General features: G+C 38.5%; 1 protein-coding gene across 3 annotated transcripts in view; it reads left to right on the top strand.

Moving 5' to 3' along the window:
• Nucleotides 1-21,406, top strand: part of ANKS6 (ankyrin repeat and sterile alpha motif domain containing 6) — a 47,562-nt gene extending 26,156 nt beyond the window's left edge. The window contains exons 10-19 of one of the 3 annotated variants that reach the window (XR_015257658.1): nt 904-1,069; nt 4,533-4,699; nt 8,121-8,310; nt 9,740-9,856; nt 12,037-12,104; nt 13,343-13,459; nt 14,414-14,510; nt 15,478-15,862; nt 17,299-17,366; nt 20,691-21,406. Coding sequence is in view for 1 of the 3 variants with exons in the window: in XM_086740478.1 (XP_086596604.1) it covers nt 904-1,069; nt 4,533-4,699; nt 8,121-8,310; nt 9,740-9,856; nt 12,037-12,104; nt 13,343-13,459; nt 14,414-14,510; nt 20,691-20,740 (972 nt within the window). In the remaining 2 variants the exon portion in view is untranslated. The remainder of the gene's footprint in view (nt 1-903; nt 1,070-4,532; nt 4,700-8,120; nt 8,311-9,739; nt 9,857-12,036; nt 12,105-13,342; nt 13,460-14,413; nt 14,511-15,477; nt 15,863-17,298; nt 17,367-20,690) is intronic. The other 2 variants (XR_015257659.1, XM_086740478.1) reach the window with 2 other exon arrangements.
• Nucleotides 21,407-21,908: the final 502 nt, after the last annotated feature.

The following is a 21,908-nucleotide window of genomic DNA, read 5'->3' as shown; positions in this document are numbered from 1 at the left end:
ACTGGTGGGGAGGAAATAAATATCAGTGAGACATAAATATACAGACATAACATTCTGAAAGATTAATAATAGATAAAATTGTAGCAATTAGTGATCAAGTGGGCTTGAAGGCATACAGCCTTAAAGTGCGACTACTGCAAAAAGGGAAAAAGTCTGAATAAATTCTATTTTTTATAGAAGGAGTTTGCCTCATTCTAGAGTGTTGTTAGTGAAAACACAAAACTTGAGACAGGAAGTAAAACAACCTTGGCAACCTTACATTTCACAGTTAGTAGGAGAAAAAGGAGAAGTGCTTACTTGCCTGGCTTTAGACTCTAAGAGCTGAGCATAGAGAAGAGTTTATTTTACTAGTCCAGAACTGCATTTCTTGTCATTTCTAGAAATGGGACAATGAAGACACTTTAGGAGGAATTTTTCTGTCTTTCTTTTTTAAGTGTAAAGAGAGAAAGTTCGTGTCACTTCTTGCAGCTTGGTTAGTAAAAAACAGGGATATGATGGCTGAGAAATAAGTAGCAGCTGTTTTGTAAGATGGGAGAAACAAAACCAGGATTTTGTGGGAAAGACATTTTCGTGTTATTATTTCCCCCTCCAAACTTGTAATATTGTGTATATCATATCTCAGGTGCGTTGTATAGGCTCATTTTGTGTTGGCCAAAGGTTAAGGAGGATTAATGCCTTTATTATGGTGTCATTTATTTTGTTGAATATATATACTCAATATATATATTTATATAAATATATATTCAGTATATTTGTATATGTAAAATAAGATTATTTCTGAAATCTCTTTTGTTTTTCAGTGGAAGTTTCAGAACTTATGATACCTAAAATAGTAGTTAGAAGTTTGAATTTTGTTTTGCTCAAATAAGAAAGATGAAATTTATTTTTCTTTTTGTTTTACAGACATCTGTTAGCAAAGGTACTAGACCAGTGAAATTACCAGCATTTGCAAGAAGACCTGCATCTCCTTCAAATTCCAACAACTTCAACCATTCTCCCCATTCTTCTGGTGGATCCAATAACATTGCGGGAATTAACAGGCATGGAGGTGAACTGCATAACAGATCAGGTACCATGCTGGAGTTAGAGACATGTTCACGCCTGCAGGGCTATGATCTTATTGGCATCACGGAGATGTGGTGGGATGGCTCCTATGACTGGAGTGTTGGAATGAATGGATATAGGCTCTTTAGGAAGGGCAGGCAGGGGAGATGAGGAGGGGGTGTTGCCTTCTATGTCAGTGACCAGCTGGAGTGCATGGAGCTTCACCTGGGGATGGATGAGGAGCTGACAGAGAGCTTATGGTTCAGGATTAAAGGGAAGGCAGGGACAGGAGACGTTATAGTGAGGATCTGCTACAGGCCACCTGACCGGAAAGATCGAGTGGATGAGGCCCTCTACAGGCAGATAGGAACAACTTCATGGTCACAAGCCTTGGTCCTCCTGGAGGATTTCAGTCACCCCAATATCTGTTGGAGGGACAAGACAGCAGGGCACAAGCAATCCAAGAGGTTCCTGGAATGCGTGGGTGATAACTTCCTTTTCCAAGTGATAGAGGAGCCAGTGAGGAGAGGTGCTTTGCTGGACCCTGTTCTCACCAACAAGGAGGGAGTGGTGGGGAATGTGAAGCTCAAGGGCAGCCTTGGTGGAGTTCAAGATCCTTAAGGCAGCAAGGAAGGAGTGCAGCAAGGTCTTTACCCTGGACTTCAGGAGAGCAGACTTTGGCCTCTTCAGGGATCTGCTGGGCGAAGTACCATGGGATAAAGCCCTGAAGGGAAGAGGGGCCCAAGAAAGTTGGTTAATGTTCAAGGATCACCTCTAAACTCAGGAACGAAGCAGTCTAACAAAGAGAAAGTCAGGCAAAAATGCCAGGTGACCTGCATGGATGAACAAGGAGCTCCTGGACCGACTTAAAAACAAAAAAGAAGCTTACAGAGAATGGAAACAGGGACAGGTAGCCTGGGAGGAATATAGAGAGATTGTCTGAGCAGCCAGGGATGGGGTTATCAGAAAGCTAAAGCCCTTATCGAATTAAATCTGGCCAGGGATGTCACAAACAACAAGAAAAGCTTCTTTAGGTATGTTGGGGATAAAAGGAAGACCAGGAAAAATATGTGCCCTCTGTGGAAGGAAATGGGATAGCTAGCTAACCAGGATATAGAGAAGACTGAGGTACTCAACTCTTTTTTGCCTCAGTCTTCACTGACAAGTGCTCTAGCCACGCTGCCCGAGTCCCAGAAGGCAAAAGCAGGGACTGGGAGAATGAAGGACTGGGCATTGTAGGAGAAGATCAAGTTGAAGACCATTTAAGGAACCTGAAGGTATACAAGTCCATGGGACCTGATGAGATGCATCTGCAGGTCTGAGGTAAATGGTGGATGAAGTTGCCAAGACATGATCCATCATATTTGAGAAGTCATGGCAGTCCTGTGAGGTTCCCGCTGACTGGAAAAGAGGAAATATAACCCCCATTTTTAAAAAGAGAAAAAGAGGAAGACCCTGCAGGACAGTCATTCTCACGTCTGTGCCTGGGAAGATTATGGAGCAGATTCTCCTGGAAACTATGCTAAGGCATGTGGGAAATAAAGGAGGTGATTGGTGACAGCCAACATGGCTTCACTAAAGGCAATTTGTGCCTGACAAATTTGATGGCTTTCTGCAACAAGGATACATTCTTGGTGGATAAGGAAAGAATGAGTGATATCATCTACCTGGACTTGTGCAAAGCATTTGACACTGTCCCGCACAACATCCTTGTCTCTAAACTGGAGAGATGTGGATTTGACAGACGGACCACTTGGTGAATAGGGAGTTGGCTGGAAGGTCGCACTCTATGAGTTGTGGTCAATGGCTCCAATGTCCAAGTGGAGATCGGTGAGAAGTGGGGTTCCTCTGGCATTGGTATTGGCACTGTGCTGTTTGACATCTTTCTTTGTGACATGAACAGTGGGATAGAGTGCACCCTCAGAAAGTTTGATAATGACACCAAGCTGTGTGGTACAGTCGACACACTGGAGGGAAGGGGTGCAATCCAGAGGGACCTTGACAGGCTACAGAGGTGGGCCTGTGTGAACCTCATGAAGTTCAACAAGACCAAGTGCAAGGCCTTGCACATTGATTGGGGCAATCCCAAGCACAAATACAGGCTGGACGGAGAATGAATTGAGAGCAGCCCTGAGGAGAAGGACTTGGGGGTACTGGTGAAAAGAAGCTCAACATGAGCTGGCAGTGTGTGCTTTCAGCCCAGAAGGCCAACCACATTCTGGGCTGCATCAAAAGAAGCATGGCCAGCAGGTTGAGGGAAGTGATTCTTTCCCTCTACTCTGCTCTTGTGAGACCCCACCTGGAGTACTGCATCCAGCTGTGGGGCCCCCAGCATAAGAAAGGCATAGGTTTGTTGGAGCGACTCCAGAGGAGGGCCACAAAGATGATCAGAGGGCTGGAGCAGCTCTTCTGTGAAGACAGACTGAGAGCGTTGGGGCTGTTCAGCCTGGAGAAGAGAAGGCTCCAGGGAGACCTTATAGCAGCCTTCCAGTACCTCAAGGGGGCCTACAAGAAAACTGGAGAGGAACTTTTGACAAGGGCAGGTAGTGATAGCCTTAAAGTGAAAGAGGGTAGATTTAGACTAGATACAAGGAAGAAATTGTCTACTATGAGAGTAGTGAGGCATGGGAACAGGTTGCCCAGAGAGGTGGTAGATGTCCCATCCCTGAAAACATTCAAGGCCTGCTTCGATGTGGCTTTGAGTGACCTGGTCTAGTGGAAGGTGTTCCTGCGCATGGCAGGGGCATTGGAACTAGATGATCTTTAAGGTCCCTTCCAACCCAAACCATTGTATGATTTTTAATAAGAAAGTAATTTGAATTTGGTTCAGCTGAAAAACTAGTGTTTGCGATGATAGTAGAAGATATCAAACCTTTTCTGAGGGCTTTTACTGCTGTATAAGGAAAACATCTATAAATTTTGTTGGAAAAGGATTGGACTTTGGACACCTACATAAGGGAACAAAAGCCTCACATCTGTTGGAGAAGTCTCATAGATTAGTCCCTGTCTCAGAAAAAAAAAAAAAAATGTTGATTTTATTGAGTCCACCCACCATGGATTAGTTGGATGCTTCTTCATGTCATGTTGACATGTTCAACGTACATGTTGTAGAGCTGAGTCTTTTTCTTACCCATGCTGCTTACTTTTTCTTTAAAATTGGTTTTGAATTAAAAACAAAGCTGTAAACATTGTATCTGGCAGCTCTAAAGACAATATGGTGAAGCAGCTCATGAAACCTATGTCCAAAGAGCATGAGAATCAGCTCTGTGTGTGTACAGACAAGGCTGGCTTCTCTCTTTTCCTGCAGTTGATTTTTGTTCCCTTTTCTGAAAGCTGCTGAACGGATCTGAACCTTACAGTTCTCTCTCTTACTTCACCCAGTCAGTTTTTAAAAGAAAGTGAATCATGGAGAGAGATTAATTTAGAATTTACAAATATTTTAAAATTATGGTGTCCTTGACTCTGTTTTTATTTTATTTTTTTCTTAGGTGGCAGTGCAGATAATGTTTTGTCTCAGATTGCAGCCCAAAGAAGAAAAGCAGCTGGCTTACCTGAACAGAAACCCAGCCAGCAGCATAGTCCAGTCCAGTCAGCTCCTTCGTCGACCCTCTCTGATTTGCAGTGTGCTCAAGTTGTTGGCAATGGACACGTAAAGGTACAGAGAAATGTAAATTTTTGTACTTCCAAATTGACCGATCTTAATAGGTCATGTCTCAGTCATGGATGGTTGGTAAATATAACTGTATGAGATTACATGGCCTAAAATTAATGAATTTCTGTTACAGTAGTGGAAACTTTTCGGCTCCACAAACCTTCCTTTTCTTTACAAGTCTACAAAAGATCAGAACTGATAGTAAAATGTGATTTTGATTTATTATTAATTTTGCTCTATTTTTAAAACAGTAAATGTAATACTTGATCTTAGGGTAGATCTGCACTGTTATTTTGGTTTCTCATTATTTCTCTCTGTGGCCCTGATTGAGTCCAGTCTTTTATGTTAGTTATTCCTGGGCTTTCCTCTGAAGTGGTATAGCTAGTTTCCCTCCAAAGGCACAACCTGAGTGCAGAACATGAGGTAATTTGTACCAGGATGTGTCCACTACAACAATATATGTGTATCCAGTCAGCTCCACAAGGTATTAAATAGTATGAACACTGAGTTGACCAAAGTCAGGTTTTGTTCCTGAGTGCAGGCTGTATTATCTGCGCTGACTTACCTACCAATTTCCTGGAATAGCTTTACCCTCATGACCTGCCCATGTTTATGTATGTACTTTGAAGTTAACAACTACTTTGTACAAAATTTTTAAGGATTAAGATTCTAGATCTTCAACATCTGCAGAGAGACAAGTTAGAAAACAGCATCGTAACAGAAGATGTGATACACTGTTGTGAAATGTATAGGTTTATTCACACAGGGAAACATTATGTTTCAGAGAGCAAAAGAAAGCAAGCACATCATTTGGGTTTTTAATTCTAGTGTCTAGTAGTCTGAAGATGTTAGAAGACATGACCAAGAGCAAAATTTCTCAACTTTTTTTGCTTGTGTAATCTCCAGACAGCTCATTTTACTTTGTTTTGTTTTCTTTGCGTCTTTTCATGAGAGTCTTCTTGAGATTTTGTCTGAAGAAACAAGAATGGCTATAGTGTAAAATTATTACATTTGCTGTCTTGTTGTGTGATGTCTTATATGGCAACAGAAAGCAAAGTTGTTTAGTGATTTAATTGAAATTTCTGGAGGACAAAAATCAGAAAAAGAAAAGCGTGCAACTACCAATGCCAAAACAGTTTCCATGAACAGTCACTTTGTCTTTGATCTATCAGTGCTGGTTCTGAAGGGACTACTGGTTGCTTTTCAAGATGAGATTGGGAGCTAAAATACATAACTGCTGGGCCCCCAAAGTTATGGACTCATATTGGTTCTTTGGCACATGATAATCTTTTCTCCCTTTCTAGTCCACATAACTGCTCCCTGGGTTATAAGTGATCTGTCTCTTTCTTTCCTGTAGACAAAGCCACTTTATTGTCCTTTTCCTTCATTAAAGTCTCCTTTACTGAACAGCTACCAAATGCTTTTTTGTTCAGAGGTGGTCTGGCCAATATATTTCTAATTAAACTCTTGGCAGTCCCTCTCGGCTTGTTTTAATCTTGGAAATAATTTCAGAAGAGCTCCTTGTGTGCCCTCAGAAATACTATTTTTCTCCAGTTACATTAGTTAGCATATTAAGAGAAAATACTTGTGCCTTTGAGCTGCAGATCTTGGGGCCTGTTGTTAAAACAATACTGGCACTGAGAAGTTCAACTATTATTCACACTCACAGTGGAAGACATTAGGGGATAACGAAGTAGTGAGATGTGACGCCCTGCAGGTAACCTTCTGTGAAGGCAGTTCATCATACGATTGAAAAGATTTTTAAGTAGAAGTTATGCCAGTGCATTGGAAAGGCACAACTCTTTCCGTGCTCTTTGCTTAGATGTTTAGATTAATTTCAGTGTGTCCACCAGTAACAAAACATGTAATCAGTGTGGATCTTATTATAGATGTTCATGTATCACGTCTGAGGTGATTTTTGGGACATCAGTGTCTCTCAGGAGTACACAGTCACATAGAGATCCACACTGGCTGCAAAAGCTTAAACAGCCTACTTTGTTGTTGTAATCAACAACGTAAATGCTGAAAATATAACATCTGTATCCATTATGGAAGTACTTGTGCCCTGCCATTAGGATCATGCTGTCTGAACTTGGAAATAGCTTATCTGAAAATGCAGCGATGTTACACTGATGAGTTTTGTAAAAGTTATCTATGAGAGGTCCAATTTTACAAGCCTTAAAGAAAGCAAAAGAAAAACTGAATAACAGTTTACAGGGTGATTTAATTTAAATAAATGCAGACAAGGCACTAGAGAGGGAGGGAAGACCATCCTGAAACACAGATGGCCAATAATAGAATATAGGGAAGTTTGGGAATATAGTAAGGGACAAAAAATTAAAATGAGTTCATGATGCTTTTCAGAAACCTCTCAAATTTGTTTGGTGCTACATTACTTCTAGTCCAATCAGATGCAATGCTAAGGAGGTAGTACATTCTGGCATAAGACAAAGTAATGGAAGAATGTTACCACTCAGATAAGTGTTATCTTTTTAATCTGCATCTCTTTCATTAACTAGAAAAGTCAATCTATGCCAGAGCACAGACACAAAATTGTAGAGAGGCAGGAACCACTGTAATTGTCCCTTCTTGCCAACTCAGCTTTTTTCTTATGTTTTTCTTGTAGCAGCCTTAACTGACAAAAAAGTATTTTAAGTTGTACTCTGAATTCAGAAATCCAGGAGAAAATCACCTAGACTTTTTTTTAGATCATATAATGCAAACATCAAAATATGTGAAGTGATAGGTAGATTGAGGGATTCAGGACACGAGGCACAGTAACTTGCTGTGGAGTAGAATGATATACGTACATATATATTCTTATTTCTCATTTGTAATTAATCTGTTTTCCATGCCTCCAAATATATTAAATATTTGCAAAATATTTAATTCACTTTAAATTATTTGACTCATCTTAGGTAATAACAAGTTTAAGGGTTGACTGTAAACTTTCCTTCCAGTGCAGCAAGGGATTTAAATGTACCTGAAACTTAGTTTGTGCTTGCTACGTATTTCTGGTTAATCCAGCATGACATGATGCTTTGAAAAGCTTTAACTGAGGTTTAATTTATTTATTTAAATCTCTGAATGAAAAAAGACCTGTTTCCAGAGTGAAGATAATTTCAGCTTTTATAAAAAGAATAATTGTAGTGCCTATATGTAGTATTGCTTTATAAGAAACAATTTTCTTCTTCCAAAATTATAGCCTTAATAAATATAATTTCCTTTATGAATTTGAGGGGACAGACTCTCACCTGGGATAAATCGATATTGCTCCAGTTATTTCAATATTAATCAAGCAGAAGCTTCTAGTTGTTCTACATGCTCTGCAGAAATTACAGGCAACTTAAGTAATATTGAAACATTCTATATAGGTATAGACTTTAAAAAAAAATAACTGAAATTATTGTATCATTAACTACAGCAAAAACTGGAGATGAACAAAAGACCTCCATCTGGGACTTCATCTACATCTAAAAGCACATCACCAACTCTCACACCTTCCCCATCACCCTCTCCATCTCCTAAGGTTCACAATGCAGAGTCCTCTCTCTCTTCTTCTCACAGACAGGCCAAGAGCAATGGTTCCAGCAGTGGTACTATTACAGAAGATGGTGAGTAGGTCACTGTAATTATGGGAGATTCATTTATCAAGAGCACAAAGTGTTTAAAGCGATAACTCCACTGGATTAGTGTGTATCTGCATGAGAATGAGAAGTTTTTTTCTTTCTAGAAAAAAAACTTTGATGTTTCTTTCTGCAAGATTGGCAGTAACTGTGGCTATTTCTCTCCCAAAAGTTGTGATCCCTTCCATTCAGAGGGAGATGGGTACCATCTCAAAGCTAGCACAGAGCATGGAGGTAGGCTACTCTTATGTGGCCTCCTTCCTTCCTCCCTTTCTGGCTTAAATCCTGTTTTTCACCCTTTGCTGAGGATAGAAAATGCACTTTCTCCACATTCAAAATGAAAATTCTTTTTTTATAAATGCAGTGAAGCGCATCACTACAGAAATGATTCATAGCAAGTCATAGCTACCTGCAACTGATTTTTGAGAGCTGTGTTGCATTTATTTTTTTTTAATTGCAAAAATAGCCTTATTTTGGCCTTGTTTTTTACTTTAGACCATAAGAAAGGGTAATAATGTTATTACTTTTCCAATAAGATTGCTGCCTTTTAAGTTGAACTTTTAAGTCTAAATTACAACACTTTATTTTAGAAAGTCATGTTACTGGATTGGAAACAGGATATCAATTACTTTGTTTTCTTCTGTAAACATCTCAAAAAAAGTGAAGAAAATAACACGTCTCGGAATCTTTTCAATAAGAGATGGAGATACCTTTTATCTGTTTTCTGCAAGAGGCACTTTGTACTATTTTTGGTTTTTTGAAAGTATCAATATTTTTTTTTTCATTTATGCTAGTTTTGTCCATTAACACTGTGCTTCCATTTGACACTAAAGAGAGGTGATATTTGACCTGCTTTCTGTCCTCTTATCATGGCTTAGCTGTAACATATTGTACTGACTGCTGGAGTAAATCCTTTCATTTTTAGTTAGTGCCATTTTATAATGATGGTTTGATGAGATAAGAGTTCTCGGTTTAGAAATATATAAAGTGAAGAGAACTCACTGTTGGAAAACGGGGGGAATTCCCCAAACTATCAATGGTTAGAATCTCACCTGGAGGTGACTTTGGGCTTGGGTGCAACCTTTGGGACTGAACCACTACTGCCATGATAACACTGAGTTTCCTCTGTAGGGGAGGGATAGGTTGTCAGAAGCCTAAGCAGTTTTAGTTTCATTGTACTTATAAGTTTTCATAGTTAAGTGGTCCTTTAATTCAAGGGTTTCTCTTACTGTGAGTTGATTCAGCAGCAACAGTACAAATGCTCACAGGTCCAGCGGTAATCAGAATAAGTTGCAATGTTAACTTTTCTTTTTCTTTCAGGTAAACTTAAATGAATTAGAAAATTGATTTGCTTTGACTATTACTATGAAGGAACAGTAGGCAGCAAGGTTCAGAGGTGTGCATGGTTTCTTTTTAGGCAACCACTTGGTGGACCATCAACAGCTTGTCCCTATTCTGAGAACCAGTGATGTAGAGAATCATGAAAGACGAAACCATGTGAGAGTAAAAGGAGGCTCTGAAAACTTGGAGAAAGGTAATCTTACCCTAATACTGCAGAGTAATACGAAAGAGGTGCTAAGTAGGAGTAATGTTGCAGAAGTAGTAAGGGCTCTGAGAACGTTTACTTTCTCCAGGGATATAGTAAGGAGACAAAATACGAGTAGAGCAAAAGAAAGACTTCGGGGAAAAAAGCAAAGGAGAAACAAGATGTTATGCAAGAGTTGTAAAAGTGAGAGATTTAAGCTTTTGTTCAAACTTTATAATACAAGAATTAGAAGAGGGAAAGAGGAAAAAAAAAACATGAAAGGCCTACAGTTGAAAGCATTATGTCTGTACGAAAAGTGTTAGATATTATAGTAGTTTATGATAACAAGGCTCTGGGCTCAGAGATCCCAAAAGTTTCTTCCCATATCACAACCTATAATTTTAGCACATCACTGTGATGAAAAATGAGACGGCTAACTAACAACCTAAAACAAAAAAAAAAGGTTAATAATATATCTAAGGGCTTCTAATGAAACTTTTATTTTCTTTCTGTAAGACGATATTTTTCATCAAACTGCATGGAGAAGTTCTGAGGCTATGTTTTTAAAGCTGGTTACCTTTTCCCATGGATTAACCACAGTTAGGGTACTAAAGCTTTTAGCCTGAAACTGTGTCAACCTTTACAAATCCTGTTAAGCATATCAGATTAATTAGCCTTGAGGTAAAAAACCAAAACCCTAGCAGAAAGTAAGGCTCAACTAGAATTTTTCACTTCAGTTTTCTGTGGGCTCTTCTATGTAAAGAAGGAGGCTTCCAGAACGGTGCATAGGAAAGTGTGTCCATCTCAAGATACTTGATGTCTTTTGAGAAGCTTAGAGAGTGAGATTCTCTTTCACGTTTCTACTGGTGGTTAAAAAGAAGTGGCAGTCAAAAGACAAAGAAGCTAAATAAATAAAAGCAAAGTGTATTTGGGAATGGAATAGTGATGTCTTTACAATGAAAGTAAATTTATATGGAGATTATTAAATATAGTTTGTTTGTGTAATGTTATCATTCATGTTCTCAGTTTTGACTTTGACTCCTTCGTTTAACTGACCACTTTGGTACTTCTGGGGAAAAAAAAATAAATTAGTCACTTGTGACAGCAAAGCAATAAGAATAAACAGAATCTTGAGAGAAGTAGTGTGTAATTAAGAGAGGTAATGGCAGGTTATTCTAAAACTACACTACGCTTTTTAACTGGATAATCACATTTTAAATGTGTGGGAAGAGTCACTATCAGGTTCTCCAACTTTTAATTCCCTTAGATTTTGAGAGGAAACCCAGTAGCCAGTGCTGTTAGCTTTGGAAGCGAAGCTTACGAAACTTAAATTCTGCCCATGTTTCATCTTAGCTGGACTTAGTTGTCTGTGTTCAAGATGCCTAGATGTCAGGCACTTAAGGAGAAGAGGTTCAGATTGTGGTGGGTTGACCTTGACTGGATGCCAGGTCCCCACCAAGCTGCTTTATCACTCCCCCTCCTAAGCTGGACAGGGAAGAGAAAATATAATGTGTCGGGTTATAACATAGCCTGCGGCAAGTCCATCTTGGAGCCAGCTGGCACTGGCTGTATAAGACATAAGGGAAGCTTCTAGCAGCTTCTCACAGAAGGCATCCCTGTAGCCCCCCCTGCTACCAAAACCTTGCCACACAAACCCAGTGCAGAATATACCCTTGTTGTGTCACTGTTTTGAATGAGCAATTGGGTGATTGCTTGCTCTACACTTTGGCTTCCTGAACCATGACATGGACATGACGCCATTCAGTTCATTGCCTGCTTGAGGAGTTTTGCTGTCTAAGCTGCATGATTTGGGTCAACTGTCTGGGGCAAAGCATCTGCATTTTAGGCATTGAGGTGCCGAAGTTGTCCTTCATGGTTTTTTTTTTTAAAGATCCTTTTAATGAAGACAAAACTGCAATACAACAGAAAGATGTTATCCTAGCGAGGTAAGACTAGATAGGATTACAGTATATAGAAGTAGATGAGAACACAATAAGCCAATATTTTAATTTCTGATTCAGAATAAATGTGATTGAGGTTTTGTTATCATATATCACTGTGTGGAATATATGTTTAAATATATATTTTCAGCACTTAACAATGCAGAGATCACTAAAACCTTTCCTGATCCATGGGGTTTTTAAATTTTCTCTTAATTTTTTTTAATTTCTTTTTCTTTATTATTATAGATGAACTGACTGGCATCCTTAAAAAATTGTCACTTGAGAAATATCAGCCTATTTTTGAGGAACAAGAGGTACGTCTTTTTTAAAAGATTTATTTTTTACTGTTTTAGAAAAAGTAGGGTGCGACACACATTGCATCAGAATTGTGATCCGTAATCTCAAATTTAAAATTTTACAACCGTTTCTAGCTGCAGACAGGACCTTGAAACTTGGACCAAGTGATATTCCTGGCATTCTTCAGGATACTGCTAATATAATAACTTTTTACATGGAACCTGCAATTCTGATATAGATAGGTGCTTCAGATTTTTTTTTCCTCTCTGTTTTTACACTCTAATTTTTCTATATGTGTCTATACCCAATGTGGCTAAACAGTTTATGGAACATACTGTATCATCTCTGGAATCACAGCTGAAACCTCATTTGCAGATGGAGAACAGCAGGGTTTGAGTCACAGAGATGGCTACTTTCTCTTCTTTTTGCGCTATGAATAAGCAACGGGAGAATTAAATTGAGGAACCTAAGCATCATTGTAGATCAGGCCTGTGACAGTGGCTTGCCTGAAGGATGCGATGAAAGGAAACATCACTGAAAAGAATTCACTACAATGTTTAAGACAGTATCAGATGTGAGCCATAATTGTGTGTTTTTTTCGCCGAAGGCAGAGGGTAGTGAATGGGCATACAATAAATTGACATTACTGTCAGGATGTCCTGAGTTTGGGATTCAGCACCATAAGATTTAGCTGCATCACAATACACTGGGCTTATTATTGTGCCCCTACATGATAGGGAAGGGAGCATTTTGTAGAAATGAATATGCTCTGTGTGTGAAGGTTATATCAATGTGAAAAGTTTTAGATGTTTGTTCTTATCACAGCCTTGTGAATGTGTTGATGTAATGAAAACTGATATATGAAAAAACCCTAGGTTTTCCTCAGGAGACACTGGAAAAGTACAGATGATATTCTGAAATTCCAAAAATAGCTGGCAGTGGGGGGAGGGAACAGGGGAGAGGGTAATCTTAGGCTTATTGAACCAACTGCTACTGTAAGTGGAGGAATTTTTGTGGAGAGTATATATTTTGTATTGATAGTGCTTGTCTGAAAAAAAAATTAAGATTTTTAATATACTATCGTAATTAATTGAATTATTAACAGCAGCTTTAAAACCTGACAACAGAGTGGTAGAGTGGGTGCCATTTGGTGCTGGGAGTTCATTAAAAGTTTTTGTGTGCACAATATTTACAGTAAGTCTATACAATTAAAAATAACTCACCACTTTTAACCTGTCTTGTCTTTAATATACAGGTGGATATGGAAGCCTTCCTTACACTTACTGATGGTGATCTGAAAGAGCTGGGTATTAAAACCGATGGATCAAGGCAGCAAATTTTGGCAGCTATTTCTGAACTGAATGCAGGAAAGGTACATTTTGAAATACTGTACTTAGTAAATGAACTCACGGTTTGCTTATATTGTTAATTCATCATACATTTCAAAATTCAGTTGCAGATGTTAGTTAGAAAAGCCATATGAATGTTTTCAAAACAAAATATTTAATGTATTTTATTAGTGAAAAATATCTTCCTTTGTGGTACTCCCTGTTCTCTTTCATTAACTGTTTCCAACTTCAGTGACTGTACAGCTCTTTTACAGAGTATTGACAGTTCTATCCGAAGCTACTGGTAACATAAACTTTGGCAATATTGCAGTTACTTAATATTGATTTCAGTGATGCTAATTCACCTATCCACTATGGTCTAGCTCTAGAATATAGTGTAAAAGGAAAGATCTCCTTTGTTCTACCTAACAGTTTTTGATTTCTCTGTGGTAGGTAGATAGTACTTCTCTCTTTCCTTACACTTCTACTGCCTTTTAATTTTATAGTGACATAAACAAATTTGCTAAGGATGTTATATGGTGAGCAATGTTCTTGTCAGAGGGATTATGGACTGGAGCATCTCTTTAACTAGGCCTGCTGATACTTCTCAGCTGCTTTTTCAGTTTTGAGATTCATTTTCTCTCTGATACTGGAAGCTCAGATAAAAAAAACCATAAAGATCTTTTCCCCAAGTTAAGATCAACAGCAGGAAGTGGTGAGGCTGAAAATTAGAGGAGGTGGATGATGCTCCATGCTATAAAGCTATGAAGAAAATGATGAAGATGTTTCTATTGCTATTTTGTAGTTTCAGGAAAATATTACTGCAAGGCTTTCGACATATGTGGGAAGTATGGATTTGCTATTATTCCTAATAGTACGCTGTGACTCTCTGGGCATAGACATGCATATTTACAAATTTTTTTGTGAACTCTTAATAAATTCATTTTTCAAATATAAATTTAGGAATACTTTATTTTAATTTATTGTGCTTTTTACAGGGACGAGAGAGACAGATTTTACAAGAAACTATACACAACTTCCACTCTTCCTTTGAGAGTAGTGTTAGTAACACACGACCTCCAGGCCATTCGCAGTGTAAGTAGCACCTGAAATTAATGGAATAATGTATGGATACTTTTAATTAATACTGTCTAGAAGACAGAATGTGTCAAACAAAGCAGTTAACTGCTTTCTGTGTTAATGATTGATGAGTGTCTGTGTCTTTTGCTGTTCTGTATAGCCACTCATACACTGTTTTGTGCATATGCCTTACTTCATATTACTTCATATTTATATTAATCAAGTTTTTATATGATTGTCTATAGTCAGTGTCTTTGGAATACATCTATTTCAACCACCATTGTTAATTGCTAGCCATTGCTGGAGAAACTGCATTTTTAAATGCACTATCTGTAATCAAAATGTACAGAAAGGTGGTGCTGACCTGTAACAAATGAATACATTTACTGCAGTCACCCCTAGATAAAAAAGTTGTCTCTGTCCTGCCAGCTACCTAAGCCAAAGGCAGATATGCGTCTGTTACTCAAGGTTAAGGAATGAGGCAAAACCTATTCATAGGTATATTTCTGGATCTGTGTTCTATGAGGAACATGAAAGCCACTGAACAGCCTCAAGAAATTCACCATGTTAAAGTGCCTCTTACTCTCCCTCAGTTGCTTATTTTGCTGCTTGCATCCACTCACAAAATAATTTCATTTGTTTAGTGGTTATGTTAAATAATATTTGAGGTATTGTATGCTTTAGGAGGCCTTGATAATGAACAAGTCCCAGTTGTTCCAATCTCAATCAGCTGAATATCACTGGATATGTGAAAGCAGATGCTAACTGTTGTCCTGTCTTGGGGAAAACTGGGCATTGCTGGTGTAGCTAGTCAATGTGGGCTACTTGCTGTATTCTGTGTGGTCTGCTTGGCTGAAAGCCACTATATCGTGTTGCGGTGTGCATTATGCAGCATACTTCCCATTCTCACAGTAGTCAGCATGTGTGGGAACTTCTGGATGTCTCTTGGTAACATCCCAAAGTTGAAGAGCCTCTTCTGTAGGGATTACTAGGTGAGCAGAAGCTGCTATTTGGGATTTGATAATATGGTGCAATGAACTGAAATTACTCAAGAATTGAAGAGATGTACAGATGTAAAATGTCTCCAAGCAACTTGCTAACACTGAGCTTGAAGGTGTCTTGAAGACAGCAAAAGATGGTAATGGTGGCAGGGAGTTGAGGAGAACATCATTTTTTAAGGATGGAGGCAAGTTGTTCCTGATGACCAGCTGACAAGATGCTGCAAGGAGGCTGCGATCAGAAATCTAGCTTTTGGGTTTTTGTGTGTGAGAGCTCCACAAAATAATTTGGTTGTGAAACAGCAACAGAAACGCTAATGGAGAAGGAAGAGGAAGAGAACTTGTAGATAAAAGAAGTTTCTTCACCAGGTAAGCTGCTTTTTATTGTAAAAAGTAGCAGTGGGACCCTTATGCAGTCTCTGGAACATTTAGAGGAATGTGTAATATTTTAGAGCATAAGAGCAGCTGTACCGAGTCAGATCCAAAGTCCATACAATTGTATTCAGCTTTTTCATCCAGTCTCATTTCACATTGGTGTGAAGAGCTGCTTGCTTTCATTTGCTGTGAACTTGCCATGTCCCGACTTCTCTTGCTTTATCCCACTGGATCAGAAGATACAGTGGACAACTGTTCCCTCTTCACTGCCTTCATACCACTGATGATTTTACAGATACCTGTGATACTCTTTCTCAGTCATATTATTTTTTCCAGACAGAAGACTTACAGGCTGCTTGATCATTCACTATACCATAGTTTTTCTGACCTATTTTCCTTTTTTACTATATCCTTTCAGATTTGGAGATACCAGCCTAGCATACAATATTCACAATCTAGGCATACCATGGCTTTACATATGACACAGTGATGCTAGTTTTTTAGTTATGTTCTCTATTTTCAGTTTTCTCACCCTTTCCTAGGTATTTTTAGTACTCTGCTTTTTTTGGCTATTACTGAAGACTGAATTGGTATTAATTGGAACTATCTGTTCTTACCCAGCTTATCTAGTGAGTTGGAGCTCAGAGTCTATCATTTCATATAGCCACTCAAACACTGTTTTTTCCATATGCTTTATTTCATATTACTTCATATTTATCTTCATCAAATTTTGTCTGCCATCTTATTGTCTGGGCACTGGTGTCTCATGAAGTTGTTTTGCCAGTCTTCTGTTTGCCTTTCTTTTTGTTTACATGGATAACTTAGGAAAGTTTTTTCACTTCCCTGTACATGACCTTTCAAAATCTTATATTGAATATCCTGAGTCCTCGTGCAGATTCCTATAGAAATGCTAGTGGTGATTCTCTCTGCTATGGGAAAAATCACTTTACTCCCACCTTCTGCCTTCCTAGCCAGTTATTTATCCACACAAGAACTTGTCTTTTTACCCTGTGGCTTCCTTATTGTCTTAAGAGCCAGTCTTGGACTTTGTTAAATGCTTTTTAAAAATCCAGGCATCAAGTGAATCTCTTTTGTGTACAAGACTGTTGGTACCTTCAAGGAATTCCAGTAGGTTGGTGAGGCAAGACTTTTCAAGTCCCTTTATGATTGTTTTCCAGAAAATTTCAGATTCTTTTTTATAATTTATACTAATCTGCCTGGTACTACTGGTCATCTCACTGGTCTGAGTTTCCCTGGATCTCCTCTTGCACTGTTAAAAAAAAAGTAGCGCTTCTCAGTTATGCGGCAATTTAAAGAAGAACCTGTTCTCTGTACTCAGCAGTTCAGCTGCTTAATCCACATCTGGCTTAGCAATTTGTTATTATTTGCTTTGTGTATTTGTTTCATAACCTTTTTTACCAATACTTCAGGTTAAGATATCTTGGACTCCCACATAAAGAAGGCTTCTGAAATGGGAACCTTCCTAAGCTTTTCCATGGTGAATACATTTAGTTTTTCTGATGTGAACTTAATTCTCTAGCTCGTTACACTCTAAGAATTGATTGGCATGATGGCATCTGTAACTGGCTGTCTCCTGTGATGTGTTTGAAAAGTAGAATGTGAAATTTTTATGCTTTTTGCATGGTCCGTCCACAACCACTGCTTTCTCTACAGCTCTTCCTTGGAGCCTGTCCAGACACCATTAGCAAGAAAGCCAGTTCATAGTTTGCCCTTTTAGAAAGCTAGATGTAGCTCACAGGATAATAAACATCCTGTTTCCAGCTGTGTCAGTATCACTATTTTCACACTTATCACTGTGATTTCCTCAGTATTTTGAGTAAGTTTAAAAGCTCAGTACCTAAAACGGAGTGGCTGCTAGTGTAGCTCTGCTTTTATGAAGTTTCCAGCCTATAGAGGGGGAAAAGAAGATAATGAAATACAATCCAAGTATATCCATAAGACACAGAAATGAAAAAGCAGGGGAAAAGAAACTAAATCCTCACTTTCTGGAAATGTAGCTTATAATTGTGGGAGGTCTGTAGGGCGACTACCATCACCAAGCCTGCGAATGTCTACAGCTTCCACACCCTTCCCCATTCATAGCTCCAATGCCCACTTAGTTTCAGTTCCCCGCAAAACACCCCAATCCACATGGCCCAGGCTCAGCCCCTCTCCTGCTGCCAGTGGGTTGAGAGCTGTTGCTGATCATCAAACCTGGTATGAGATGGCTGGCAATAGAAATAGGAAGGCACCTAGATGAGTGTTTTCTAGAATGGAAAAGAGAACTGCAGTGTTATCTGCATTTACACTTCTAAGGAATGCAGGAGAAGGAAAACAACAATAGACAGAAAAAGTAAAAGCAAGACCATCAGAAGCAGAGGATTGATGGTTTAACTGTCTTCACACAACACGCTTGTTTACAGAAGATATTAGTTTCTTCTCGATTTATTTTTGGCAGTTCAAAATCAGTTACTGGCTTGTTGTATCCTCAGCTAGCTTCTGGTTGAGCACCTCCTACTGAAGTCATTGCTTCTGAACTCGCTGTGATACTCACTAGAAGAGCTCTTAGAAAAGTTGAGTGGTCTTGCGTTTTGGCAGATGAACTATTTCAGTTATAATAGATCTCACAGTTGGGAGAAAGATTCTTTTGTACATCAGTTCCAGTGACATCCCTGGGGCTGGAAGTGAGCTGATTCTGCTTTGCAGAAAAGAACGGGCTTTGACATATGTTTGTTTTCTGTCAGAATGATATTGATACCACATGCTCCTCACCCCACGCCAGTGATTCTAGGTTAGGCTATGGGAGCTCCATATTCCAGTCCTTGCTTGAACTGCAGAAGGCAGATGACTGCCCTAACTGCAGTGTAAGTAATTCAATGGCTACTGGACCTGTAAGCCATTAGGTTCGGGGGCACCGTAGTTCTTGTCTGTATTCTGAATAGGCAAACAGTACTTGCATGGAGAGTGTTCATCTGTCTCTTTTTAAAATGGAAATGAATTTGTGACCTTTAGAAAATTCTGCCAAAATTAATTCATTCCAAGAATGAATGTTACAGGGTTTTTTGACACTTTAGTAGTTTTTAAGGGAATAAATTGTAGCTTGAAAAATAGGTAATGCGTGCTAATCACCCTGTCCCTGACAAAGAGAAACTTCTACTGCTGCTTCTACAAACACAGAATTAGCTTGCTGCTTCACTGTTTAAATTTAGAGCAGATGACCAGCCCATGGAGGCATGAGGCAAGATGACTGCTCTGAGGAACAAAACACTCCACCTTGGTCTGGACTGCGACTTCAGTGAAACAGCAAGTGGAAGCATGAAGTCCGGATTTCTGAGAAAACTGGATTTAAGAAATTATGTCACCCCAGGAAATGTTTACATTTGTAATTTGAGGCAAACTTTTTGGTTCTTGGTAAAAAAAAAAAAAAGTCAGGCTTTTTGAATGCCCAATTGACTGAACTAATAGTTTAGGGGTGGGGTTTTTTTTTGAGGGGAAGGATATCAAGATTCATATATTCATCAAGTGGATAATTAAGAGGTTGAACAGATCTGGCAGTGGTGTGCAGGTTCATTGAAAGAAATGACAGCAAAGAAGAGAGCACTGCATCTCAAACAGGCTTGCCAAATCAGAAACGAAAAGCTGAAGAAGCTCATGTGGATTCTATGAAATTATATGGGAAAAAAAAGGAGCAAAACAATTGAAATTATTTCTTCCAGAAGAGTAGAAATAAATTCTCATGTGCTAGTTCAAATATGTATATACGGAAGTTTTACATTTTAGATCTGTGATAAAAAATTAAAACAGTTAATGGAGTTCCCATGCCCAAGTCTGGGGCTTGTAACAGTATTTGCCCTTTCTACAAAAACAACATGAAAAAGGAAGAGAGCATCCAAGGTTTATACTCTGAAGGACACTGTCTTCTTTTTCTCCTAGGGCATTTCTTAACCTCATTATGAAAGTAACATTAACAAAGATTCATTGGAAGTAAAGCTAACTGCCATTTAGCTTAGTTTACCTCCTAACATCGAGTCTATTGAAATGCTCAAAAGAAAAAGATGAGCCTTGTCACTTGGTATAGACCAGCTGCTCTCCCCCACCTAAACATTGCAATTCTCTTACAACAGGTGGGAAGAAAAGAGAACACCACAACATCTAGCAGGGGCACTGAGCAAAGGGAGGATTTAGATACCAAAAGAATAAACTGAATATTGTCCAGATACAAGTTATATGAAGAGTAACTATACCAATGATGAAAAAAGAATATGATACCAGTCAATCTATAATTATTTGCCGTATGTTGCATATTGATACATACTTACACATATGTATCTTCAAATAGATGTATAGGTATTTTAAAAGATGTGACAGAATAAAGTGGAAGAGAGTGGGGAGTCATTTGTACATTTACTTTCCACTATTGAATTCAGAGTCAAAAATATCAAATGGAAAATATCCAAAGGAGGGAGTCAGAGAGATTGCAGAGTAAGAAGTAAAAGTAGGAGCCAAACCAATACAGACATGCAAATAAAAATCATACAGGATTCAAGGAAAAGGCACACATTGAGAAAAGAGAGATACTGGAAAGGTTTGTGGCAGTAGATGACCTTTTCACACATGACTTTTACCTCTTCTCTGTACAGGAGAGAGCTTAAGATGAGTAAAATGAATTACAGGGTCAAATTGTTGGAGTCTGGTGTATCAATGATATTGGGAAACGTGGGCCTGTTTCTGGTAGTTGTGGAATTACTCTGTGTTTTTTAAAGCTGTGAGTCTTGCTGGTGGCAAGATTTTTTTTCAGATTTTTTTTTTTTTTCTTTTACAGCACCTAGCTGCTCTATAAAACCTCAAGAAGCTGTTTCTCCTAAAAGGTAGTTACTGGAAAAAAAGATTTTTTTGCCTTATGGTGAAGTTTGGCATCTGGCTGAGTAAATCCAAGTGTAGGAATGAAAATTTCTACATCATATACAGTCCTACACCTGTATAGGACTTTCTGCAGTAATATACTTAAAACTCTTCAACCTAAGTGTCATCAGTGGACTGGATTTGAGAAGAACGTAGCCAGAAGAGCAGGAAGAATGAATGGCCATATAAGAGGATTCATGTTTTCATTCTACTCTTGCCTATAGATGAAGGACACATAGCAGGCCTACATGGGCACAGTCAAGAACACCAAAAGTATGGAATAAGGCATGAAAACCTCCACAAATTATGAGACCTTCTACATGGTAAAATATATAGACTGAATATGCCTCTATTGACTGGATACAGATAAGGGAGTTCAAATTGAAAATGTAATGGTTTTATGAGAAGGAGTATAAAGGACAAGTAATGCTGCGTTCTTCATTAACCAACATAAACTTTATCTATTCAATATTAAGAGGTTAGAACAGCAGTAAAAGTAAATATTAAATATCTATTTGTAAAAATAGCACTTTATTTAAGGAGAGCCATAATCTGTCACCAGTATTTAAACAGAAATAGTGTCAAAATATTTTATATTGCTGATTTTTTCTTTTGAAAATAAAACCATTTAACTGATATTGCTGTGGTTTTTTTAACAGTAACAGTAGCAGATGCTTAAAATACATTTTTATAACTTTATTTTTGTAATAATTTTGAAAGGACTAGTAATTACTAGTGGAAATAATTTTCTGCTTAGTAAATATAGATTTTTGTTGAGCGATTAAAATACAAGTCATCAGAAGCCTCTGACACTATATTTTTCTGAAGACTCACAAATATGTAACTTTACCACGGGCTGAATTCAGTGTGAGTCCAGGAATACTAATGTAGGTAAAGTCACAAAGACCGTGGAGCTACGATGCAGAGGAGTTATCTCAAGTAATTACTTCTGTACAGAACTAAAGATTTCTCCGCCTTCCTCACTGTACTGGTTTTAGTGGAGTTTAGCAAAAATAGGGATAAAAATAGGGATAGCAAAAATAGGGATAGAAGTGTGGTGTAGCGATAGACAGAGATAACGGCACCAGTGAAAGCGGTGATGCCCATGCTGTCCTTCAAGTGCTTCTGGGTCTGTCAG

The sequence above is a fragment of the Chlamydotis macqueenii genome, chromosome 2 (genome assembly GCF_036417535.1).
Source record: "Chlamydotis macqueenii isolate bChlMac1 chromosome 2, bChlMac1.mat, whole genome shotgun sequence".
Taxonomy (NCBI): Eukaryota; Metazoa; Chordata; class Aves; order Otidiformes; family Otididae; genus Chlamydotis; species Chlamydotis macqueenii.
This window is presented reverse-complemented; position numbering and strand designations above follow the sequence as displayed.